Source organism: Nilaparvata lugens, chromosome 6 (assembly GCF_014356525.2).
Source record: "Nilaparvata lugens isolate BPH chromosome 6, ASM1435652v1, whole genome shotgun sequence".
Classification (NCBI taxonomy): domain Eukaryota; kingdom Metazoa; phylum Arthropoda; class Insecta; order Hemiptera; family Delphacidae; genus Nilaparvata; species Nilaparvata lugens.
Window position 1 is genome coordinate 35,532,244 of NC_052509.1, and position 27,961 is coordinate 35,560,204.

Consider the following 27,961-nt stretch of genomic DNA (forward strand, 5'->3'; position numbering starts at 1 on the left):
CTGAGAGGTATCTATGTAAAGTGGTACAGAAGATACATTTTTCATCTGAATTTGTGCAATTAGAGAAGGGAGAAGATTGTTCTATGCACCTACGTCGCCTGTCTCCATTCATTGATAAAGGTGTGATTCGCATTGGCGGTCGTTTGTCTCATGCTGGACTTGAATTTGAGACTTGTCATCAGATGATCTTACCAAAATCCGACGCTTTCGTATCAATGTTAATTGATTATCATCACAAGAAGAATTGTCATGCTGGACCTTCGTTATTGTTGTCCTTGATCAGACAGAAATTCTGGATACTGTCTGCTCGCTCTATTATTCGTATTTGTGTCTTTAAGTGTAATCGTTGTTTCCGTATTCAACCTAGTAATAATGCAATTATTCTGAAAATGGGTGTCCTGCCTGCTTGTCGAGTGTCACAATGCAAACCATTTGATAATTGTGGTGTGGATTACGCTGGTCCTCTGCATATTACTATGACGAGACGTCGTAATCCTTGTGTTTTGAAAGCCTACATTTGTCTGTTTGTGTGTATGGCAACAAAGGCGGTACATATTGAGTTGGTATTGGATCTATCAACGCCCATGTTTTTAGTTGCGTTTCGTCGTTTTTTGTCACGTCGTGGACCCTGTTGTGTGATGTATTCCGATTGTGGTACTAATTTTGTAGGTGCCACAAACAGTTGCGAAAAATATCTCAACTTTTGAACTTGTCCGAGTTTCAAACCACATTGACTAGTCAACTCGCCGAACACAGAATTGATTGGAAATTCATTCCCCCTGGTTAGCTGCATTTTGGAGGTCTGTGGGAGGCAAATGTCAAATCTGTAAAGTTGCATCTGTTCTGAGTAATTGGCAATCAACTTCTCACCTATGAGGAACTGAACACTGTATTGGTGCAGATTGAAGGTGTCCTGAATTCCCGTCCGCTGTGTGTACTGAGTGAGGATCCGCGTGAACCACTGGCTTTAACACCAGCGCACTTTTTGACTCTAACACCGTTGAAATCGTTTCCCATGCAGGACGTGGACAGTGTCCCTGTGAATCGTCTCACCAGGTATGAATTGGTCAGTCAACTTATTCAATCGTTCTGGAACCGATGGAGAAGAGAGTACCTGCACAAACTTCAAAGTCATAAAAAATGGTTGAAATCACCCATGTCTATCGGTGTGGGAACGGTTGTGGTAGTGAACCAACCAAACACACCTCCATTGCAGTGGCCACTGGGTATCATTGAACAAGTGTTTCTGGGAAGTGATGGCGAGGTTCGAGTGTCGAGTGTTCACCTAAAAACTGGTATTTATAAAAGACCAGTAACAAAATTATATCCACTCCCAACTCAATAGTTGTTGTGATTGTTGCATTTTTTTCTTTTGTGTTGTTTTTTGGTGTTGGTGTTTTGTTCTTTTTGGCATGTCTGGATTTTTCCTTTCCTTGGTTTTTTTTTCAGTTTTGTAACTTGGCTGAAAAATAGTTTTTCAGAGGCGGGGGTATGTTCTGGCCAGAGAACTCGAAATGTAGCGCCAGAATGCCAGACTGCAGTTCAGCCAATAGCAGGCTTGTGTTTGCGCCGGCGCAGACCGTCCTGCTGCTTTGGCCTTGTTGATGTTTTTGTAAGTCGTCTCAGTCTTGTCTGTCTTGTCTCGTCGGCCCGTTGTCTTGCAAGACAAAATTGTGTTTGTCTGTCATGTAATTTTCAATCGGAAATTTCTTGTAAATTGTTTGAGTGTCGTTTGTGTGAATTATGAATATAACAGCATAAATAGTATTGAATTGAATTAATTTGAATCGGATTTGAATTTATAAAGAATCCAGTTTGAGCTTTGTTCAAAACACAAGTATGACCTGCAAGTTGAACACAGAATCAACGAGAAGGCAGCCCGTAAGCAATAACCTGTCTATTCCCAGATTTTGTCCCACCCTGAACCTGACCAAAACACCCAATAAAGGCTTTGAAGGGCAAGTAGTCAAGATTGGAATAAATTTGGTGAGTTTTTGCTTTTTTTATTGTTCATTAATGCAGAGTTTAACTGTACAAATAACCTGGCTCAAATTGAAGATTAAATTTTGCCCCTTGTTTGTATTTGATTATTTAAATAGTAAATTACAGTCCTCTGGTAGCTGTAGCCTGATCTTTGTTCAGAACACACTTCATTAATCTTATTGTTAGTACATTTCGAAGATTATAAATTGAGATTGTTTTTCTGAACTGATAGATTGTATCCTATTACATAATCCTCACAATTTTTGTTCAGATAAGTACACTCTTCCTTCTTTCTCTTTCTTCTCCCATTTCTTCGCCTTTCCTCATCATTCTTCTTCCTCTCATTCTTGTATTCTTGTTTCCTCCTTTCTCGTTCTTCTTCCCTTCGGCTATTCGATGTCGTCTCCTTTCCTCTTCATGTCTCTTCTACTGTTTCCTGCCTTCTTATTCTTTTCTTGTTCTCCTCCTTTTCCCCTTTCACCTTTTTTCTCATCCTGTACAAGCTAGCTTGGTATTTTTCTGTATATTTTCATGCTTTATTAAATCACCTCTTTTTGTATCCCAGGCTACATATGCGTTCCATTATCTTTTATCAATTTTTCTATCCTCATTTAATTCACCTTTTCTCTTAATATATTTATTTACTATTTGTCCCAATCTCTCTTCTTCTGATTCCTTTCTCCTTCTCCATGAATATTTTCCCTTATAACCATTCCATTTTCAATGGAAAAACATGAAGAAAAACAAAGTAGATCAGTAACATTACACTTTCTAAAGACATCATGAATCATTATACTCAAAGAATTACTGCATCATCAAAACGTTTTCTTCAATATTCATTCTACATCTACCAATACATTTCATCATAGCTACCTCTAATACATAGTATTAGAGGTGGCTATGATTTCATTCATTCAGGTAAGTGAGGAGAATTATAAGACATTTTAAAAGTGTCTATATGAACTTCTTACCTATAAACTATATGATATTCTTCCAAATTTTATTTTCTCAAGTATTAAGTAGGGAATAAGGACAATGAGAATTTAGCTAGAACGTGTCAGCATCAAGCCTTCCGACGTTCCGAGAATCCGACTCTCACACGCGCATGTATGTTTACATTGTAGATCGTCTTGGCTCATGGAGTGCAGTATACAGTTCATTTTTATTGCTGATACAGCTGTAGTGAATAGCAAGAAATTATTATAATGATCACAGGCGCCGACTCGTGGCTAGCGGGGCTTAAACCCCACCCCTACCAACAATCTTTAATTTTTTACTAAAATTGAAGATAATTAAAAAAATTGAGATTGATGAGGGAAGGGCTGACAATTTGGGGGGGGGGCGGTTTACCCAGTTATATTTAAGTGAGGTAAGGTTATATATTAAGTGAGTATAATCACCATCGATTTTTACTATGGCCTATTACAATGGAGCTCTGTCATAGTTTAAAAATGAAATTGTTCAAGTGTACAGGTAGAACAAACATGCATTTACTTTTAACGTGTATCTGTCTCACAAATAATTATTGAAAGAATAATGTCAACCCAAGTAAGAAGCTGCACCAATAAAATTTCTAGTGCTAGCAGAGTGAGTCTGAGTCATTGAGCACTGATTTTCAGTGATGGAGAAAAGAGAAGTAGCCTCTCACAAGGAGAAGAGTTTACACTTATTTGGCTAGACTATTAGTCCAGGCAATGAATGCTCAAGAAAAGGTATAGAGGGAAAAGTTTGGAACACAATTTTCGACCTCTCGGCTCTTTTAAGAATAGTAAGGGGGTGAAAATATCAAAAGTCCTCACTCCTACCCCCTCTGCTAAGGGGGTGGGGGTGGTTTGAGAGTACCATATTTTGTTTTTTTTTGCATATTTCTCGAACAATCCGGCTTCGATTTTTTCATCTTCTTGGCCTTATATATAACTTTTTAACGATTCATTGAAAAAATCCGTGCTAATCATAAGCTTATAGAGCAACACATTCTCTTCAATTTCATGTATTATTTCATTATTTCATTATTTTACGCATCTCCCTACGATTGTTGCAGCCGTTATAATGTTGAGTGTAAAATCTTAAGTTTAAAAACAATACATCAATTGACAGAGAAATTTGGAGGGAATGTTTGGAACACAGTTTTTGACGGAAGGGTTCCATTAAAAATGTGACACCTTCGAGAGCTCATATCTAGAAAACTATGAGAGATATGAAAAAATGTTACAAATTAAACTTGTATTAAACTTGTGGGCTAATTTATAAGCTTCAATTTTGTATTTCAATAAAATTTTTGGAAGACGCATATTGTTCGAGAAATATGCAAAAAACAATATATGTTACTTTCAAACCACCCCCACCCCCTTAGCACAGGGGGTAGGAGTGAGGACTTTTCATATGTTTAGTTTACCCCCTTACTATTCTTGAAAGAGCTGCGGGGTCAATAATTGTGCTCCAAACTAAACTTATCCTTCTATAATCTTTCATTGACTAGACTGTATAGGAAAATCGCTATTCAAAATTATCAAATTCACTAAGCATGATTGAATTCTGCATTGGAAAGTGCCAGTATGTGAAAATTGCGGTTATGTTCGATAATGCACACTTTTACTCCAATGAGTCCCATTTCAAAAATATTGAAGATAGACATTTTTGAATATAGCCAGTCTGTGTAGAAATTTCTCCTCATCAAACTCCAATGAATTTCACCAAGAATTATTATCTCACCCTGAAAAAGTTACACGTAATGAAAAAAAATTATTTTCCTTTTTTTTCGTTATGTTTCAGTTAACTCTCAATCACTAACTAGAGATTAATGCAATAAAAAACAAATGATTGTTATAGATTTGTAAAAAATCTCATCATCTATAAGCCCTGTTGTCTCAAATTTGTCTTCATCCACTCCCTTTGAACTCTGGAGGATACATTTTTTGAAATTCTCGGCTTTTTTTTAAACTTACACTTAATTAATTTCAGAACTAATTATTTGTAATCCAATTCAATGTACGTGAGAGGAAGAATCCTCATCTACAATTTGAATTCAATTCTCTATCATCAAAGGCAAAACAATTTTCTCAAAATATGGAAGCGTACACTCTTACTAGACAGGATATAAAATTATGAGGTGAAGATTCCCTACTTTTCTGGCATTGTTTGGGAATAACTTCCTGAACCATCTTTGATTGACAATTATTAATTAATTTAATTAATATACAGAGTGAGCATAAATTATTGAACACATTTCATAGGTGAATAAAAAAATAACAAATGAGTGTACTTACATGAATATTGATTTATTGAAAAGCCAATTTCAAATAGTTTTATTTAGAACACATGAAAAGTTCAACAAATTTCTACATGAGCACCTTTTGTTGCACGTAAAATATCTAGACGATATTCCATTTCACGCCATACATTGTCGATTATTTCTGGAGTGATGTCCTGAATTACGGCTACAATTCTTCGTTTTAGTTCGTCAATATTACGTAGCTTCGTTGCATACACCTTATTTTTGACAAATCCCCAAAGGAAGAAATTGAGTGGTGTAATATCAGGGGATCGAGGAGGCCAGGAAATCGGTCCATCGCGGCCAATCCAACGTTCAGGAAATTGTTCATCCAGGTAATTTCGAACATGTAGACCCCAATGTGGAGGTGCCCCATCTTGTTGGTAGTAAACATTTGGCTGTCGATATTCGATTTGTGGTACTGCATACTCTTGTATCATGTCAAGATACGAAGCACTAGTCACGGTAGGCTCGGCGAAAAAGAACGGGCCGATAACGCCATATGCAGCCAACACACACCAAACATTAACCTTGGGGCTATCACGTTCAACCTCTTGAACAACATGAGGGTTTTCGCTACCTCAAATCCGACAATTATGACGGTTAACAACACCGTTGACATGGAAGGTAGCTTCGTCAGAGAACCTTTCTTAAAAAATCATTATCTTCTTCAACTTTGTTCAGAATTTTGAAAGCGAAATTGTACCGGCGTGGTTTATCGTCTTCTTTAATGTTATGCAACTTTAGGCGTTTGTGTAGCACTTTCACAATTGTTGACTGTGGTATGCCAAGTTCTAAACTCGCACGACGAGTCGATTTACTTGGGCTTCTCAGAAATGCTTCCCTTACTCGATCGACTACTTCCTCGGATACAGTAGGCCTGCCAGCACCTTTCATGTGCAAAACATTTCCTGCGTCTTTAAATTGTTGATACCAACGTTTAATGGAGTTGTTAGAAGGAGGATCACGGCCATACTCTAAACGAAAACGTCTTTGAACAGTAATAACCGATTTGCTTTCGTGAAACCACAGAACGCACATAGCTTTCTCCTGCACTGTAGCCATTGCTCAACTGATGAACTGAGGCTCTGTCACCCCCACCATTGAGCCGACTGTGTTTCGATGAAGGTCATCACAAATTATAGCAGGTACACCAACGTTTGCCACAAAAATAGGCGCGCTACTATTATTTGATATTTTTTTATTCACCTATGAAATGTGTTCAATAATTTATGCTCACCCGGTAATTTTATATGACATTAATATTGTAGTCATTCATTCTCAAAATAGGATGCAAGCAAAGTCAGCTCTAAATCATGATTTGGAGCTGAGATATAATCTTTTCGCGAAATCATTGCAGTTTTGAACAATGGGGGCTTACAGTTGCCGTTTTTATGCTGATTCTATCAAAAAGGCATACGCTCTCTCTTTCGCTCTTTCTCGAGGGCGATTCCCGCTACTCACGATCAGATGACACTTGGCGCGTAAATTTTTAGAATTCACTTTCCATAATACTCTCTTACCTCAATCACTATGGGCTTTCCCACTTTCTATTTTTATATTATTAGTGCAGTATTTTTATTAATTGAACCGATTAAATGGTTCAATGGTAGCTACATTATTCACAGTTCTACTATACATTACTAGTAGGTAACCCGTGCTTTGCAAGGGTCTATTTTAAAACTGCAAAATAAAAACTTGACGTAATAAAAAATTCGAAATTTGAAAATAGGCTTATAGCCATCCTCGGTTTATGAAGAATCTTTATGCAAAATTTCAAATCAATCAGTCCAGTAGTGTCAAACATAATTTTCCTACATCACGTACGTGTATGAGCCAGCTCTTTCCATTATTATAGTAAAGATGATTGATAGATGGATGATTTATCAGTAGGGGTATTCACAATGTTGGAGTTAGCTGGCTAAGTCGAGCTATTCGCTATATCCAGCTATTTGCTAAGTCTGTGTTAACTCAATGCTATAGTGGTACGTTAGAAAAAAATTAACAGACAAGATAGCAAAACCATCAGCCATATGTTACTTTTTCAAATTAACTTTAAGTTACACAAATTATCCTCTTGGTTCGCTACTGCAGTTCGCTAATAGCAGATGGTTTTAGATGGGGCGTTCACAATCCAGAGTTATCAAATAGCACTTTAGCTGGCTAAAACAACATTGTGAATACTCCTAGCATCTTTGAATGAGAATAACTTTTGAACGGTTTGAGAAATCGGTGCGGTTTTGATGCGACAGAAAATCAGTTATTTTTATTCGAATATAGGATCCCCAATCATACCTATCATCTAGTGTCCCTTTTAAAAGAAATGTTCAGCTGCCTCTATACAACAACTGGAAGCATGACAAATTGAAAACTTGACGTTATGAAATCTTGAAGAACTGAAAATAGGCATAAATAACCATCCTCGGTGAATTAAGAATCTATATGCAAAATTTCAAATTAATCAGTTGAGTATATTTCAGACGTGATGATGCGTCAAACATAATTCCCTATTCCTTACGTGTATAAGCCAGTTCTTTCCTTTATTATAGTATAGAAAACTGGAGAATACATAATACTTGAAAACCTCACAGAATCATATTGATTTTTCCAATACATCAATAAATTTTAGTTCGATTAGGATCCTCCTCAATTTGAATCAGGAAGCCTTTTGTTTTCCCAATTCCAAACAAAATACCTAAAATACTCGTTTCACGTGTCTGATAGTACATTATAACTGAAGAATATAAATTATTACTTATTTTATTGTGACCTATTCATGTTTTTCTTATGAAATTCAATGATAGGCCTACAGCATGAAGACTATGTCCAATTCATTTGTAGGCTACCGGTACTGGTAACAAAATTTTACATTAAAAATAACTATTTGATAAAATCCAAGTTCAATTGTAATGAAAACAAATTCCTTCAAAAAATAATTGATAATAATACGTTTCGAGGGAAAAAATTAAGAACAAAAAAATTGGGAAGCATCGGGATTCAAACCGAGGAACCCTAACCGAGTAGGCTAAGCTAGCGTTTCACCTTTGCGCTACACGGCCGTTCGAAAATGATAGTCTTGTAACAGCATTATAGCTTCCTCATAAAAAAACACACTTTGGGCTGCAACAATGTAGCCTATGGAACTTCATGTACGGTAGCATAGATGAATTTGAAGATTAATTCTGAAAAATCTAGAAGGAAAATTGAAATTTGGGCTTCCAGGTGCACGAGATTGATATTTTTAGAATCTATTTTCAAAATTTGGAAATCTAAATCATTCCCGTTTTTCCGGTATGCAATCCACAAGTTGACATGTTTTGATGCGAACAAAGGAACACACGAACAAAAACCACCCTACTCTTTCTTATTATATAGATAATACATGATCATGGAGTTGGTATCCTTATGAGAATGTCTTTGTTAAGATCATGTTTTTTCACCTTTAATCGAATATAGTCCAGTCACTATATACATTGGTGCATGCAATTTATATTGTAGTTCTGATTTTTTAATATATTATTCGGGTACGTAAGAGAAGTCCAGAATCAATTTCTTCATGCAAAATTTCCTTGTGCTAGATACAGAGTGGCCCAAAAACCTCGTATTTTCGGCTCATTTCCCAGTTTTCAGCTATTTCTGCCAAATCTCGTAATCGGACAGAAAAATTTGTTCCCGCCTTTTTTCTATAATATGAAATTCTGAATAAAATGAGATCATTCGGAACTCTCTATCTTCAATGAGTACTGAGTTATGATTTTTCAAAAATGATTGAAATTTGAAGAGAAAATCAATTTTTGATGAATTTTAGATTTTGATCAACAATATCTTCCGATTGTTACCATTTAGATGTATAATTCAAAATCCCTATGGGCTTTTTTTTGTGCTCTACAATCTGAGATCAGGTAGAGCGCTCTATCTCATATAGATTTCCAGGTACACCTGACAACAATGCTCCTTGTATTGTGAAAAACACCTAATTTTCAGCTTCAACCATCATCACCAACTACATAGTCTTCACATTGATATTTCGCACAATGACATAAGTTCATAAGATTATGTTCTATGAGAATCACTTGTTAGATGCACTTCATTCCAGTATTTCCTAGTGGAGAGGCGCGCTTAAGGACACCTCAAGGATCAAAATTTCAAACACTTATAACTTCTGACACAGTGCTCAGATTTCATCGTACTACACTTCATTCTTCTCTGCTCGTCCAGGCGGTCCAAAATCATGCATCATAAGTCAAATTCGGTCGAAAAGTGGAAAATTAATTGTTGAGTGTACTTAAGCCCATACCCCAATATACAAAAAATGGCCAATTTCTATATTCAAAGCTATGTATTTCGGTAACCCCTCATAATAAAAATCATTACTTGATCTGGTTTAACCCTTTGCGATCTTAAAACTAATGTATAGGTTGTCTTTGTCAGTCGGGTGGCCAGCTGTACTGACCAGACCATTTTGCGTTGCAACTCAAAATTTATTTCAACTGGGTTGTCCCAGCCGATCAGATGGCCAGTGGGACTGGCCAACATAAAAGTCATCCAACGCTCGGCTGGCCAGCACCACTGGCAAACAATATATGTTGCATATAATACAAATATATTTTTACACTGCTGTCTGTTCTATTCAGTGGTAAGATCTACTGAGTATTTCTCTAAATAGAACACTTCTGCCAACTTTATAGTGAATAATAATAACAACAGATGGCATATTGTCCACAGCTGTCTCAGTACTTTAGCTTTGATATCTATTGGGACTTCGTTTTTTGTGTTATTACAACATGCGATATTTTAACTCTAAGGGTGGTTTCAAGGGTTTAAAGATCGTCTTTCAGCATGTATATTCTTCTTATTCCAATATCTTAAAATTATAATTGAAATGTCCATACCATATGTTAATATAGAACTATAATCTAGAGAGAGTACCTCTTCGAAACAGTTGTTCTGGTAACTAAATTAAAAATTTTGTCAGGTTGGCATTAAGTTGACTTTGTTAGGTTGGCACCAAGTTGAAGATTGAAATGCATTTATCCAGGACCTCCTAAATACCAATTTATCCAGTACCTCCTAAATACCTGTTTAGGAGGTCCTGATTTATCGCGGAAAAATTGATTGGGTACTGCTACTTCAATCAGAGCTATTCCTGGGAATATTATATTACTAGCCGTCAGGCTCGCTTCGCTCGCCATATCCGTTTAGCCAGACGTTTAGTCTGGACCCCCGACTGGATCGTCCTAACATATGATAAAAATATGACATAACATTTCAAATTTGGTAGGTGTGTTCATTTGGCCCTTTAGAGGCGCAATAAGAACGGATTCTCAGCTTTATCGAGAACAAATGAACAGAAGATGTTCAAATTTACTACAGAAGCTCAGCTGGGGTGCAATAATGTTTTGTTAGAAGGAATTTGAAATAACGCCAAAGATACGCCCAAAATTAGCGTTTTCTCAGCTTTTTTGCGTTTCCTCACCTTTTTCAATAATTGATGGAAATATATTAAAAAAATTCAGTACACAGGTTTAGCTGAGGTGGAAGAATTTTGTTCGCCAAAGATACGCCGATATAGATAGTAACAGGTGTTTTTGAGATCAAATTGACATAATACGTTCAAATTCGGTACAGAGGTTCCGCTGAGGTCTACATGCAGGCGAGCGAAGCGAGCCCGCTGATCTCATTTTTTGACGATCCAGTCGGGGGTAGACGGAAGCGAGCCTGACGGCTAGTAGAATATATAAGGATGGAAAAATAAACATTTTGTTAATAACTTTGGTGTAAACGCAGGTCTACTCTTTCACACTATTATGTTTTTTTAAATTATTACAAATCATTCATTATTTTTATGCAAACCGATGAAAAGCACCGAGTATGGTATTCTCAATTTCTCATGAACAATAGCCGAAAGATAATTAAAAAAGTAATATTATTCACTTTGGGCGAACAAAAGGTTGGTGCATTGATGAGATAATAATTGAAGATAATCTAGATTAATTTGTACCCAGTAATAATTATTATATTGGCTTTCATATTCATTATAGAATATTTTAATATAAATAGAAATTCAAATCTCAGTACCCTTATTTGAATTATTTTATCACAACATTTTCATAAATTTATTTAATGATATTTTAATAGCTTTCTGATAAAAGATAATGATATTTAGTTTAGTTGAGTAAAGATTGAGAATAAGTTTAGTAATTTCAACACAAAATACAGTAAGCCTAGGCCTTTAGTGATTTGAATAAGATGAAATATTAATATTATTAACGGCAATTCAATAGCAAAACTCACCATATTTTTCCGCATCTTGATCCAGATCACTTAGTTCTTGATACATTTTTCAGAAGCACAGGTATTTGCAGTTCAATATACGTAAATATTCAATTCTGATTAAGTTTATAAATAATTTTTGAACGTCTTTTTTAATTAGGAAAACATTTTGAGAGTAACATCCTTGTTCCAATACACATGTAGGTAGGTACTTCTTCAGCAGTCGAATTACTAAAGGTACAAATTGAGAAGTCAAGTTGTTCATATTCAGGATATCTACTAACCACATCCTGAATAGCATGACTTGATCCAAATTTAATGATAAAAAACGAAATTTGCTCATGTCACACATTCGAATGTCAAATCAGTAATTAACCGTTTTCAGAGGAGTTGGAGTTGCTACATTGAAGGATACTTTCAAAATAAATAGATTTATTAAATGTCAACATAATACATCTACAAGATGAAAAGGGAAATATTAATATTGATTTAAAATATCACAATTGAAATAAATTTAGTAAGGAATCCTACACACTAAATCACATAAGAATAATGTCTGATATATTGTTTTAGAATGAATTATTGACATAATCTCTCCAAAAATAAAAATAATCAGCTCTAATGCCTAAATAGTAAATAATATTATCAATTTTGGTAAACGTAATACACATAACACAGTATGATTAATTGAGCTGATTTTAGGAATACTACTACGGAAGACGTGCTTGAATAATCACTATTCTTCAATCACAATATAGATAGATTTCTAATGAACTAAAGCTTAGTGATAGCTTATTATCTATATGGTGTCATTAATATAAACTAGAACAAATTTAATCCACATACAGTACGTATGTATTCACAAAAAAAATTCTTTTCTCTTCAACCTTCAAAAATGTATTCCATAAAATGTATAGGAAGTTACTGAAGATTTCATAATATATTGACATACCTAATTACTGTAATTACACACATAATTGAGACTATGGAATCTTTAGAATCTTTATAAAAATACACTTAAATTTAGCCAACATAGAATATGCTAAATTATTAGTTTTTTCACTTATTTTAGAGCATGGTGTTTACATATGTATGAGATATTTGCTAGCAAATGCAGTGCAAATAATAATATTTTCCTCTTTGTGTTGCTAGAGCATCCACAAAGTACATACATGTTAATGAATTACGAGTACATGAGGAAATTATGATAGAGTTCATCAATGCTCATTTCAGTGAGAGTCAAAATTTGCAATTGGAAACTTTTCATTTCAATCACACTTGAAGTAATATTACGTGGTTATTGTCGTGGTTCTAGAGACTACTACATCCAAGGAATTACTACGCTAAGGATACATTAAATGTATCATAGACTAGGCAACTCATAAATTCATTAACATTTTTTGAATGGCACACTCTACTAACATTAATAAATTTCCAAGTAATTAACTAACATACTAAGGTATTCAATTTATTTGACCGACACTCTACGGCACGGAAATGCTAACAAGTTTAACCGTCGTAAACTAATGTCATCTTGCGGAAGCATTGAAGTCGGTCCCTTTTTTTAAAAAGCTTATATGTTAGAAAAACATTGCTTTTGATTTGAATGAGGAGCTAGAATATTGCCCCCATGTACTGTATATGGTGAGAATAGCCTCAATCTTTTCTATAACCACTTTTACACTCACTAAAGGTCCCATTCCTAAGTGACGACTGTACGATTCTAGCCGCGTGACGACTGTATCAATGGTTGTTAGTCTATTACTGTATATTATTGTAGTCCATAGTCTATATAGCAGTTACTTCAGCGCGGCTACATTCCTCGATTACGAATTGGACCTTTACACTTACTTATTTAAATAAAATTTTGTTATTTGCATTTTTTTTACTTTGCCAAAGTACTCTGCTATGGAAACTTCAGATTTGAAAAATAGATCCGGTGCCCATTTTCTTCATGGCTGTGGACAAACCTCCGAGCTTTTTAAAATGGTCAACTTTTCACTCCAAAAACATATAGCTCTACAAATGCTGCTTCTAACATTGGGCACAGTTTTAATCTTCTACCTGGTAGAGGCCTAACAACCTAGCTCAACTTGTTCAACTACTGGTACTTGCAACACCACAGGCTTGGTTGCTATTTTGTTTGAGGCATCGACTACTTTACCAGTGTCAATCAACTATTGGTGCTCCTGAGTATGGGCTCGGTGCCCATCTTTTCGCGGGTGGCGAAGTAAGCGTCTCGCTCCTGGTCGGGGTATTTGGAAGGCAGGTTGGGCGAGTGCAGGTTCACCTTGGCCGGGTAGCGCGTGCCTGCTATGTCCACTTCGTACTCCCCTCCCAGAATGTACTCGTTGCTCACTATCTGCGGCTCTCCTGCGTCGTCCAGGTTCTGCACGAATCCCAGGCATACCTGTTAAGTAGGCCAATCAACAATTTTATTCCAAATGCTTCATTGACGTATTTTATAACTTATACAATACAGTTTTACATGATCTTTTAAACCACACTACGCATGTGCCCTAACTTGTAACATGTAGTTAGATAAAAACTCTTACAATACATTCATCAATGAAAGTAAGAAGAAAGGCATAAAAAATACATCCTGAACTGGTAATTCATATATTTTTACCGAAGAATTACTATTTATTTGTAGTATTATTTCTGCAAATGGCATGTTTGATGTGCTTTATTTTGGTATTGCATGAAGATAACATGGAACTGAAAAATGGAGAACGCGGCAGGAATGAGTTTAGAAACGAAGAATGTCCACCGATTATGGAAAGAGAGGTAGAACGGGCAATTGTGCGTCTCAAGGAGGGAAAAGCTGCAGGACCAGATAGAATATCGAATGAAGAGTTAAAAGCGGGAGGAAAAAAGGTGATAGAAATACTAACAAGGCTGTTTAATCTATGCTTCACTAATGGAAAGATTCCTGAAATATGGCTCAAAGCTAACTTGTTACTGCTCTTCAAAAAAGGTGATAAAAAGGAAGTCAAGAATTATCGACCAATTAGTCTCCTGTCAAGTATATACAAAATATTCATGGCAATAATTTCGCACAGAATAGACGGTTATTTGACCGCAGCAACTCCAATCAGCCAGACCGGATTTAAGAAAAACTTTTCCACTCTGGATAACATCCTAGTCCTACAGGAGTTGATAAGGAATTCTAAAGAATATAAATTTCCACTAGTGCTACTATTTATAGACTTTGAGAAGGCTTTTGATAAAATCAACACAGCAGCTGTAATACAGACACTTGAAGACCTGGGAATAAGCAATAAGTACTTGGAAATATTCAGATTCATCTACGGAAATATGAAAAGTGAGTTCAGCTTGAGAGGAAAAAGTAGAGTGATGCAAGTGAATAGATATAAATGGATATAAACTTTGATGTGGTATATCTTTTGAACAAATTCTGGATTAGAAGGAGATTGTCATTCTTTTTCTCTTTTTACTTGTAATTTTGACATTCTAATTTTACTTTGCACTTTTTTCCGAATAAAATAAATCAAATTGCACTAACTGATAAAATGAATAAACCGATAATTTCATTTCAATTCAATTATAAGTTATTATTTCCCATTTAGGAGTTGCTTTACCATCCCAACCAGGTTTCCGATTCCCAGGAAGTTTGACAAGCGATTTCTGACACAACTACTCCTCACATCCGTGAGGTGAGCAATCATGCCATGTCCGTGATCCACAAATCTGAGTAGACGGATTGGGGGTGGAGAATGAATAATTCCAGTATAATCGGCATTTATCATTCTCCAAAACGGCTCTATATCTCCTGGGACATAAGGCAGCACAGGTGTTTTGTCTATACCGTATGAGTGCCTAGATGGTAATACAGCACTCGCATTGCAGCATCATGCCTGTGATTGTAGCCTGCAGTTGCATGCCCAGACCAAGCTGATAATATGTGCATCAGGGTCTCTGGTGATTTTTGATACACCCTATAATTGATGTCAGGCACAGGCAAATGCATTACTCTGCTACGATATGACGATGTGTTGATAACACCATCTTGATACGCTATAATATGAACCCCTCAGTCTCGGATTTAAGGGCTGCTGACTTCAATAAAGCAAAGGTCAGCTCTTTGGACATGCCCTGCTGCTCAACAAGCTTATAGAATAAGCCATGCAAGTATTTGCCTTTAAGCTCCTGAAGAAGAAGCTTACATTCAGCAGCTTTTATCTTAGCCCTTAGTTAAGGAAGTTCATTCCTTAGTTAAGGGAGTATCTTGTTCATTCGGAATAAGATTTGTGTTTTGTTCCTCACCGAAGCAGGTTCTGTAACCTTTGGGTCATTATCGACAAAATGTTGATTATCGAAATTATTACACTGTAGAATAAGATTCACTCAAGCATTTTCAAGTGAGTGTTTGAATGTATATGCTTATGCTAAGGGTAGATTAAATGAATGTATTATGTCTTATGATGGATAATAAACTTGATTTGATTTGAGTTGAGTGATCTCTTCCCGTCCACCATCAAAATCCAGACTGAGGGTATCAGCTGCAGAGTACAAATAGTATGGAGGAACATGCTCAATAATAAAATTTAGCTGTAACTCCAAATTATTATTATTATTATTAGAGTGACTCATGTTAAAGGTGATCAAAGTGGTAGGAATTGGAACTTAGAATATTAGTTCCCAAATGAACAATAACAAACTTTCAATCAAACACATAAAAAATTTCTATACTTCGATCACAGAATAGATATGTATACTGTGCTTCAATCTTCTCATTATACAACGGATTGTGTCGAAAAACTGATTGCTGAACTAGAATCAGCTGATCGGATCAATAACACAATCTGTTCTAACCAAGAATACCAGCATCTAATTCAAATCTATTTAATATTTCAATCTATTATAATAAATAATATTTATTTAATTTAAAAAACAAGAATATTAGTTGGCTTCATTAAGCAATGGGTTCTGAAGTGAAAGAGATTAGCTGTTAGAGTATTATGAAACCACTGATTGTCAAAGCTGTGTTGAATTTGAAGATGTTTTACCTCGCTCGCTACGCTTGCTCACTTGTGTCTCAACTCTACATCTAACTCGTGCATTAAAGACTTTCATGATAAAACTGTTGTATAAACTACTATTTCATAACAAACATCTATTATCAAGTAGTGTAAAACGCCCTATTGATAGAAATGGGCACCTGTTTCTTGAAGGTGAAACCGTAGCCAGTGGTTGTGGTGGATCCGACATGTATGCCGTTGCGATAGATGGGCTCGCCGCCCCACGTCCACAGGTCGAGGTCGGCATCGTGGTCGTCCACCAGCAGCTGCACAAACATGCGTCTCACTCCCTCCGACTTCTGCCGCAGCAGGGCATCGCGCCCGAGGAACAAGCCCTTCTGCAACTCATTCAATTTCAAATACTAATTTTACCAAAATAGTTGAAATATACCTTCAATTTGGTGCGTTTTTACGCAATTTCCGCATAAAAAATTATTCCATTAAAGTTTTTTGGTGTTCAGTAGGCCACTTATTATTTCGATTTTCTCTTGAAAATTTCAGTCCTATGGGTTTTTGATTAAATAACAAATAAAATGGGATGGAATAAGATTTTATTAGTCATTTAATTGGTAGAAAAAAGAAATTTTGGAAGGTCTACTCACTTATGCCCGGTTGCAGAGTCGCTACATAAAGTCACCCATAGTTAACAGAGCCATTAGTTAACAATTCACCCATAAGTAGATGTTCGTTGCAGAGTCGTTTGCTAGACCCCTTTTAACTATGGCTCTGATAAGGCACACACATAAGTCACACTGCTGTTCATACCACTTTTTGCGTGGTATGCTTCTTTCCAACTAATGTATTGGCAACGGGGAGAGAATCACTGTGAACAGTTCTTCCAAACCTCCAGTCGGATGACGTCACAACATGGCGCTTGTTTATCACAACAAGTCAAAGTTGCAGTCGGTCAGCCGATGATTAAACATCTATTTTCGAACCGTCCGTTATCTCCCTAACTGGTTGTCGTTTGCTGCTCCGTGCTTCTGCCTGAATTCCGCAATACCGAACTCTTCAAATTCTCTCAGTTTGTAGTTTTTCAGTTTCAATTCATTTTAGTTTCCTTTCTTCTATCACTTTTGGAAATGTCAGACACGTGCAAAAAGTGTAATTCCAGTGTTCAAGTGAGCAAGCAAGACTGCTTCAAGTGTACAGCGTGCAATGGTGCGTTTTACCCTGCTTGTTTGGACGATAAGTTTAGTGACCCAAATAAAATATCCAGCCTTAGAAAAAACTGGAAGTGCGAAATGTGTAGTCATCAAGACAGTGAACAGGACGGTGTAGCTTCTATTCTCAAAGCTTTCCGAATTGAAACAAACGCTAAACTTGATCAAGTCGATTTAACATCGGTAAAAAATACGTCAATGAGATAAAAATTCAATTCAATGATATTGAAAAAAAATGTGGTAAGAACACAGAAAGTATAGATAAGTTGGTGGTTGAAAACTCTCGTCTCTGTGGTGAAGTGAAATTCTTGAAATTGCAGGTTGCTGATCTTCAGCAACACACAAGAAAAAACAATGTTATAATCACTGGCATCCCTGTTACAAAGGGTGAGAATGTTTTCTTCATTTTACAAAGAATAGCAGCCTTGTTGAACATTAGACACGATAAATATGATGTTTCAGCAGCGCATAGGCTACCTAACAGAAATAAAAATAACCCGCCGCCCATTGTCGTGAACTTTGTTTCTCGTTTGACGAAAAGTGAATGGATTCATGCGAGGAAGCAGATGAAAGGTCTTTCTGCCGTAGAACTTAATAATCTATTTCCAAACAGACAGATTTACATCAATGAACATCAGGCGCAGCATACGAGTTCCATTTTCAATGCTGCGAGAGCCCTGCTGAAGACGAACAAACTGGCTTCCGTATGGGTTCGCGAAGGAAGAGTGTTAGCCAGGAAAAGCGCAACAAGCCCTGTTTTCCGGATCATAAATTTGGACCAAATTGAAGAGTTTAAATCTGCATCCCAAACTCCTGAACCAAAAGATAACATCAATGATGGCGAGGATAAGAGTGGTGAGGACGAGGACAATCAGTGAGTGCTTTTATTATCATTTATTCCATAACTCCTTTACCTCTCTCTCACTCATAATCCTCTCTTATAAGCGAAAAATGTGGTTTCCTCAGAAATTTCCATAACCTATTTTGTTGGCTACAAGTAGGCTGAACCCACTTGTTTAAATTGTATTTAGAATTGCACTCCCATTTAGAACAATTATCTTTTCAATTAGATCACAAAACTATTCATTCAGTTAATTAAATTTTCATTCAACAGTATTCATATATATTGAGGGAGGAATTGTGGTGTACTATATCGCAAAGCCTTCTTTCACTCTATTGAATGATTGATTATGTACAAATCAAAACATATAATTAATAATACTTTCTGGTTTGCATGCTGAATGCTAGCATGTAGCTTAATGTAGCCCATCATGCTTATGTAGTGCACTAAAATTCTTGTTTACTCATATTTTTCTCTTCATCCTTTCCGTTCTAATATTATTAATTTTTTTCTTATATCCATGATCCTCTTCCTTTTTCTCCTATTAAAGGGACCTCCTCATTCTTCTACAAGTTCAAACTGTATAAATAGACATTTTACATTCGAACAATCCAACATTACGATTTAATGAGGTGTTGTGAGTTAAGATAAAAGTTCTGTATCTACCTTATTATTGTTGATCAGTAAAGCAGATAAGTGGTGATAAGTCTCCACTCAAAAATCTGGGATAATGATAACACTATGATCGGTGTGGGAGAGGATACTCTGCTTTTAAATTGTTTTTATCCAATTTCTGTTTTTTTGCCATACTAGACATCTATTACGTTTTTTCGTTTTTGATTCCTCTGAGAATGGAGATGTCTTGTTTGTTCTACTAGCTGAACTTTTCTTTTATTTCATTCAACAAAGTAAAATTCCTCCAAATGACAGTTTTCAACTCACTTATCCCATACATTTAATGGAAAATGTTCAATATTTATATTATACTCACTCTAGTATAAGAAAACCAATATAATACGGTAATACTATCCTCAACTTACTGAAGTTGAAACAACTGGATTATAAGCATTTCTATCGGACGAGATTTGTTTCTTCTTGTAAAAAAATATACATATATACATTTTTTTTATTTTACAGCACAAACTTTCATTCAAGCAATAAAAAAGTAAACTTTCAAACATTAGAGTGCAATAAAAATGAAACTTCTGATAAATATTCTTGCATAAAGTAATACATTTTTTATTTCTTTTTACAAGTTTCAGTGAAGGATGTCGGCAATGAATACAGAATTTTTTGTTTAAACCTTATGCTGTTTTCTTCAGCATATTGTACACGACATGTACATTCTTCTATAATATTATGATAGTTTAGTGAACTACTTTTTCATATTTTTTTCTTTTATTCTTTTATATATTAATATTATTTGTTTTTTATTTAGATGATCTCTTTTATTTAATCATAATCATAATCTATCCAATAAGTAGTTCTTATTTCTACTAGAATAGAATAGAATAAAGACGACTGTCCGAAAACATACAAATGTATAAAGGCATTGACAGTAAAAAAATACATAAAATTCAAATACTGTACATGATTTATAACTCACCAAGCCTAATATGACAACTTTGTTTTAAACTCTATCCAATTTAATGAATTGTTATCTTTTTTGCGGCTTGCTAAATTTTATATTTAACATATAAAGCACCATGAGTGGCAAGCGACGACAATTATTGTATATTTCTTCTTCTTTTCTTTTATTGCCTACTTTAGAGATAATGAATCTGGATGCAGATGCTTATGATTCTCCTTTAATAGACTGTGTTATCTGAGATGATATAAATAATTTCGCTAACATTGATGCTGACAAATTGACGGCGTTTAGGGTTATCCACCAAAACATTCGTAGTTATAATAAAAACTTTGATTCTTTCGTAGTTCATTTGCAAGGGCTTCAAGTAAAATTTCATTGTATTATCCTTACGGAAGCTTGGCTTAAGGATGATAGCGATTTAAATAACATTCAAGGATACACTTTGCATAGGTCCTATAATAACTTAAATAGTAGCGATGGTATTGTCGTCTATATTGATAGTAGCCTATCCGTTAATTGCAGTCAGCTGTTACTGGGTGGAGTGGCCACGAGCTTATCTCTTAATTTCAATTGGGAGGGGGTTAAATTCGATCTGTTGGCCATTTATCGTAGTCCTAATATTCCAGCTTTCCACAGTTCATCGAGGGTATCTCTGCGTACTATGATAATGAATTTCGCCATTCCAAATGATGTATATTTGGTGGAGATATTAATTGCGATCTTCTACAGCCTAATCCTTATCCATTACGTGACGATTATTTGGACACGCTATGTGAGGTAAATCTGATACCGTGCATAGAAAACATTAGAAGACCGGACAGTAATAGCTGCTTAGACCATTTTTTTCTAAGACGGATGAGTAAATTTGTTGCAAAATCAGTAGTAATAGAATCAGCAGTGACAGATCATTTTGCTACATGTATTATACTTCACACCCGAGAAAACAAAAGACCTGAGCAACGGGAGGTAAAGTTAATACGTAACTGGTCCAATATCAACCTTTCTATATCTCATCAAAACTGGGATCACGTAGCAGCTGTAACTGATCTAAACACATCCTCAATTAATTTTATCAGTACCTTACAAAATATAATATCATCCAATACTGTTGAAGTTGTTAATAACTAAAAAATTCGAGGCTCAAACCATGTATCACTTAAAATTTGGTTAACTCAATCCGCAAAAAACAAACTTAGAAAACCTGGCTCTAAAAATAGATATATACGGTATAGAAATGTCCTTCACTCAACTATAAAACGAGCTAAATTCACTTATTATAAAAATAAAATAGATACAGCGGGAGGAGACCCTTGAAAATTCTGGTCAGTTGTCAATGAGATTTCTGGTCAGCCCACTCATAAAGATAAGTTTCCGGTTGACGCTTTCAATGACGGTGCTCCTCCCCCCAAAGGTGGAAGAGATTTCTTATGATTTCAATAGATTTTTTGCCTCTGTGGGGGCGCGTCTGGCTGCGGTGATCCAACCCTCTGGTCCATCTGAGGTGAGGGACTCCGACTACGCTACCGGTGCCGTGTTTGAGCTTCGTCCTGTTACTGAGCATGAATTGCTGACTGTGGTGGGCAGCATGAGGGGGCGTTCTGCACCGGGTTGGGATTCAATTCCGACTCAGCTGTTGAAGGATAATGTGCATGGGCTGCTCATCCCGCTTTTACACATAATTAATCTCAGTATTTCCTCTGGCAGTTTTCCGGAGTCTTGTAAATTGGCTAAAGTTATACCTATATACAAATCTGGCTCAAAATCAATTATGAGTAACTTCCGGCCAATTTCTCTTCTGATTGCTCTAACTAAAATAATTGAGAAGTGCGTGAAAATCCAAGTCAATAACTACAACAACAATATAATTTCTAACAACCAGTACGGCTTTAGAACCTCTAAAAACACATCCGATGCTCTTTTTGAAATTAACAAGTATGTTACCACACAATCTAGCAATAAACAAGTTTTAATTTCTTTTCTGGATTTAGCCAAGGCCTTTGATTCAATAGATAGTAATATACTTTTTGCAAAACTTGAAGCAATTGGCTTCAAGAATCTCACCTTAAGATGGTTTAGAAGCTACTTTAAAGATAGAACACAACAGAGAATATCATTAAATGGCACAGACAGTGATTCTATTGCAGTTGATTATGGAGTGGTGCAGGGGAGTACCTTGGGCCCTCTACTTTTCCTCATTTACATCAATAACATATCCAGGTTGCACCTACATGGTCAATTATTCCTCTTTGCCGATGACACGGCACTTGTGTCTACAGGCTGCACATGGACTGAGACATTCAATAATGCTTCCTCTGATCTCGTTAAACTAAAAAATTGGTTTGACAACAATGTGTTGTCAATTAATATTTCGAAATCCAAGTGTCTACCTACATTCCTTCGTAATAGCCCCGGGCCCAGGGTGCTCAGGATGCATTCATGTGGTGACCCATTCTCCAATGACTGTAACTGTCCTGAGATAGAACAAGTCTTAACTCACAAATATTTTGGCATAATATTCGACCACAAGTTGAGTTGGGTGGCCCATGTGCAGTACCTCAGCAAGAGGTTGCGTAAAATGAATTATGCCTTTGCACAGCTGGGAAGGGTCCTGAGTGCTGGACACTGTCGTCCTGTCTACTATGCATATGTGCAGACATTGCTTGAGTATGGCATCTTGGCGTGGGGCGGTGCCTCCTTGGGTGTCCTGGGCCCTGTTGCGGTCTCACAGAGAGCACTTATTAAATATTGGCCAAAAATCATAGATATCCAACACATTTACTTTTCCAAGAATTCCCTGTTTTAAATATAAAACAATTATTTATAAATAATTTACTTGTCTTTATAAAAAAGTAACTTTGTCTTCAATGAAATTCAACATTATTATCCCACTAGAAACAGATTGCATATAAATATTCAATTTCCCTGTTTAAGTAATTCAATTCAACTTGGAAACTGTTTTCATTTAGCCCATTGGCTTTACCGTAATGTACCGGCCGAGATTTCAACTTCTGCGGGGGTTAGCTTTGCCGTCTACAAGCGGAGAGTGAGCAAGTGGCTGCTCTGCATCGGTTCAGATGCTGCGGAGGCTCTTCTACATTCTCCATATAGATGAATATTTCTAGTTCTGAACACAAAATACCATTCAAATATTACACACAGTACCACGCTAATAAAGCTATATTAATCCCAATTTAGCCCTTTAACCGCCGTCGAGCTGACACTTTTATTTTATTCATTTATTGTTTTTTTCCTATCTTTAGTTTTAAAATTTATTATTAAAATAAACTCTCTTATTATTCTTTCAAATTTATTTATTATTCATAGTTTGTAATTTATTCTATTATTGCTAGTGTTTGCCCTCTGTCTGATAATTTGCGACTCCTCCCTGCACACGGACAAATCATCCAGGCAGGGAGAATTTATTCATGTAATTTATAACACTTTTATATTTTGTGAATATGTAATATTTTATGAATAGACCAATTTGAATTTGAATTTGAACACTGCTGTCTGTTTATTGTGTTGTTTATGTTTGGAGTTTACAAATCAAGATCGTAAACTATAGACTAATTTGTAATTATTCTCCGTTAGTTTGTCGGTTTAGTTAGTCCGTTTATTCGTCGAGCATTGGAAACAACAGAGGAGGAGCTACTCCAGCTCCTGGGAGTCTCTCCAGTTCTTTTGCGACTTCTAGGAAGGGATGTGAGGTGTTGACTGAGTGTGAAGAAGCGGACGAGGCGCAGCTCCATATGATTAGTATCTCGCAAAATAGAAGAAGTTTATTCAATGTGTCAAACTCACGTCCGGATCAGGCCAAAGTTCATCGTCTTGTGAAAAACCGGGTTAGAGACTTCAAAAATTCAAGTTTCTTGTCTCACAAAACTACGTCACCCCCAGTAGCAATTAGAAACAGCTCAAGTCAAATAAATTTCGAGAAAATAACAATATTTGCGGACAGTCATGGTAAAAATATAGTGAATCTCACGGCAAAAAGAGTAGACTGTAAGGTGACAGGAATGATAAAACCAGGTGCTAAATTCGAAGATGTTGCTTCAAGCTGTGAGCATGAGAGCAAAAATATGTCAGATCGCGACTTGGTCGTCCTGATGGGAGGAGGAAATGATATGGAAAAATTTGGTGCAAAAAAATTTCTAAGTTCTTTAAAAAAATGTTTATATGACCTGTCGCATGTGAATATCATACTCATGAATGTGCCTCGTAGATATGATCTTCCAATTTCTTCTAACATTCATCATCAAATAGAGAGAACAAACTTAGAGATAGCTAGAATTTGTCGACAATTCAAAAATGTTAGGCTTTTAGATATTAGTAACATAGGTCGGCGTTTCCATACACGACACGGGCTACACCTCAACTCGCTGGGAAAGCGCTACATATCTGATTTTATAAGTGGAGCATCCATGCAGGCAATCAATGAAGTGGAAGATTCAATACCTTTAAACTTGAAATAAACGACAAGGCTTCGCTGAAAGCTGCCTCTTTTAGACAAGCAACTGAAACTGTTCTAAATGATGAGGCCTCACTTGTTATGGATGGCGGCAAGTATCAGTTATCAATAAACGACAATCAATTGAACATAGAGCTTGATTTTGACGATAACACTTCGTTGACAACAGACAAGAATGACTCAGAGTGGATTTTACTGGTTCAGAATAAAGAATTGAGAAACAGCTCTACCATGAATCTTTTTCTTATTAATATCTGTTCAATGCGGAACAAAGTAAACCAGATAGAGCTGATAGCTGAAAGTAGACAAATTGACATCCTCTGCATAAACGAGCATTGGCTACGTGAAGATGAAGTATCATTTTATGTGCCCACTGGTTTTACATTGGCCGACTCATATTGTAGGAATACAAAAACGCATGGTGGCTCATCTATTTTGATAAGAGACTCATTGAGATTCAAGAGAATGGACGTATCAGATTTCACATCAGACAGCCTCTTTGAATTGTCTGCCATTAGATTATTGCCAGTGAATTGTATTATCCTATGTCTGTATAGAGCACCAGACTCCAATGTTAAGGATTTCCTTGTCAAGCTGGAGGAGCTACTAATATATATTACTTCTAAACCTTATTCGTATGTTGTCTTAGCTGGTGATTTCAACATGAACATTAACATATCTGACTATGAGAAGACAGACGTAAAGCAATTTATAAATGTTCTAAGATCGTTTGATTTGTATAGCATGCACTCTCATCCAACAAGAGGTCATGCTTGTATAGATAATATTTTTTCTAACATTGATACTAATTCATATGATTGTGAAATCTATAAGCAAGACCTTGTATCAGATCATGCCGGAGTTTTGGTTCATATTCGTCAAGACAATTTTCTTCTCAAAGGGCCTAACCGACAGGATGACGAAAACAACTGTTGTTTAATAAGAGTAGTGTCTCCTAGTAGGTTATACAACCTAAGTCAATTCCTTTCAAGTCTGGACTGGTCACAGATATTCTATGTATGGGACGTGAACGAGGTAGTACAAAAATTTATGAATATACTGTCTCAATACCTGACGACGTTTTGCCCTATGAAGACCCACAAAAATAGAGCCAAGGACTCAAACATGCATGTTAATAGTTGGTACACTCCTGAACTCAAGACCATGAAGAACCACCTGTTAGTCTTGTATAAAATTTGGAAGATCCGAGGTGCCAATGAAGACAAAGAGAGATTCAAAGATTTCAAAAAACTTTACACTGAAGCGATTGCTAGGGCAAAGTTGTCACTCAACGACAAGCTGTTGACAGAATCTAACAATAAATGTAAAACAGCATGGAAAATCATCAACAATGAATCTAAACACAAGAATAAGTCATCAACTACAATCAACATTCTTCCTGAGAAACTGAATGATTTTTTTCTTAGTGCAGGAGTTCATGCTCAGGATATGTCTATCTCTACATCAATTACAATGGAAGATATGCTGGAAAAATGTAATCTCATCAATTTAAAAAATGTGGCTGCACCAAGATTTGCATGGAAAGAGGTTGACATTGAAACGGTGAAGTCCATGGTGGGAAATCTCAGTTCCTCAAGAAGTGAGGATACCTTTGGTCTTTCAAATTATACGGTGAAGAACATTATCGATTCGATTCTCCGTCCACTGACATGTGTAATTAATTTGATTATGATACTTGGAGCTTTTCCTGAATGCTTGAAAATGTCGATAATAAATCCAATCTATAAAAAAGGTGAAAAGGAACTGCCAGAAAGCTACAGACCAATAGCAATAGTCTCGATCGTAGGTAAAATCATTGAGGCATGTCTACTGAAACAGCTGTATGAGTACTTTGTAGAAAATAATTTGCTCAACCCCAATCAATTTGGATTTAGACCAAATCATTCAACAACTATGGCGATTGAAAAGGTTGTCAACTACATTCTTGAGAGCTTTGAAAGCCAATGTATGGTTGCTGGTGATCTACTGGACCTGAGTCGTGCGTTTGACTCCATGTCACATTCAATATTGTTTGAAAAGTTGAGATACTATGGTATTGAAGGTAGCGAGCTGACTCTGATTCAAAGCTTCTTGAGCAATAGACAACAGGTGGTAAAAGTAAATAATAAACTATCTAGCCCAAAAGCCGTGAAAACAGGCGTCCCTCAAGGGTCTGTTTTGGGGCCGTTTTTATTTCTAGTGTTCGTAAATGATTTCAGTTGTAATATACCATGCTTTTCAATATTGTATGCCGACGACACTACAATTCTCAATTCTGGTGCGAATGCGGAAAATCTTATTCATGACCTTGACGTTTCAACAAAAACCTCAAAAATATGGTACAATGCCAACAGCCTCCGTCTTAATGAGACCAAAACTGAGAGGATATTATTTTCCTTGAAGAGCAGAATAGATCCTAGCCTAAAAAACTACACGAAGCCGGTCAAATTGCTGGGCTTAATGCTGGACAGTAAGCTATGCTGGGAAGACCATATCGAGTTTCTTTGTAAAAAACTATCAAGAGTCACCTTTCTTCTACGTAAACTTAAACTATCAGTCAGCCCTGGAGTTTTGATGATGGCATACTACGGTCTCTTCCATTCACATTTAAATTATGGTCTCCGTTTATGGGGCAACTGCTCTTCTGCCAGCAGAGTGTTTCTATGGCAGAAAAAAGCCATAAGATGCATTGCAGGACTCAAATTCAACGAGTCATGTAGAGATGCTTTCAAGAAACTTAGCGTCCCAACCCTTGCTAGTATGTATATTTATGTAAATCTAATTTACATGAAGGAAAATGAAGATAACTTTATGAAACAGCAAGAAAATCATGATCACAACACAAGAAATAAATTTGACTTGATAAAACCTTCTATAAGGCTGCACAAGACTTATAAAAGCCATAAATACCAGCAGGTTATTCTTTTCAATAAACTTCCCTTAACATTTAGAAGTCTTCCAAGCAGCAAATTCAAGAGAATAGTAAAAGAACTGCTGAGACGTAACGCATTCTATACAATAGAGGAATATCTCGATAGTCAAATATTGCAATGTTAAATGTACACATGTTAACTTTAAAATGAGAATGAACTACTCACCTTGTTTTGCCTGCTTGTACGGAATAACTTATTGTCGCGACTAATTTAAGACATTTTCTCATGGCATGACTGTACCTATTATAGCCTATTTATTTTTTATTTGTAGTTTTTAACTTGACACGATCCATATACCTCAGATGACGACATCTGCCTGTAGGTTTATCGTCTCTGCAACGGAAAAACTTGTTTGTTGGCGCGCTGTTACCTATCGGCAGAGCAAAACAGAACGTC

At 36.1% G+C, this 27,961-nt stretch overlaps 2 protein-coding genes across 4 annotated transcripts in view; both read right to left on the minus strand.

Moving 5' to 3' along the window:
- The window catches only part of LOC111056781 (integrin-linked protein kinase), a 138,203-nt gene extending 126,392 nt beyond the window's left edge, over positions 1–11,811 (minus strand). Inside the window, exon 1 of one of the 2 annotated variants that reach the window (XM_039430703.1) lies at positions 11,549–11,752. In XM_039430703.1, the coding sequence (XP_039286637.1) occupies positions 11,549–11,594 (46 nt within the window). In that variant the 5' untranslated portion in view covers positions 11,595–11,752. Of the gene's footprint in view, positions 1–11,548 lie in introns of both variants that reach the window. The other variant, XM_039430705.1, reaches the window with a different exon arrangement.
- Positions 11,812–11,947: 136 nt separating this feature from the next.
- The window catches only part of LOC111056780 (pyruvate dehydrogenase phosphatase regulatory subunit, mitochondrial), a 110,369-nt gene continuing 94,355 nt past the window's right edge, over positions 11,948–27,961 (minus strand). For both annotated transcript variants that reach the window (XM_039430701.1, XM_039430702.1), the window contains 2 exons: positions 16,710–16,907; positions 11,948–13,937 (listed from right to left, as the gene is read on the minus strand). In XM_039430701.1, coding sequence (XP_039286635.1) covers positions 13,701–13,937; positions 16,710–16,907 — 435 coding nt within the window. In that variant the 3' untranslated portion in view covers positions 11,948–13,700. The remainder of the gene's footprint in view (positions 13,938–16,709; positions 16,908–27,961) is intronic.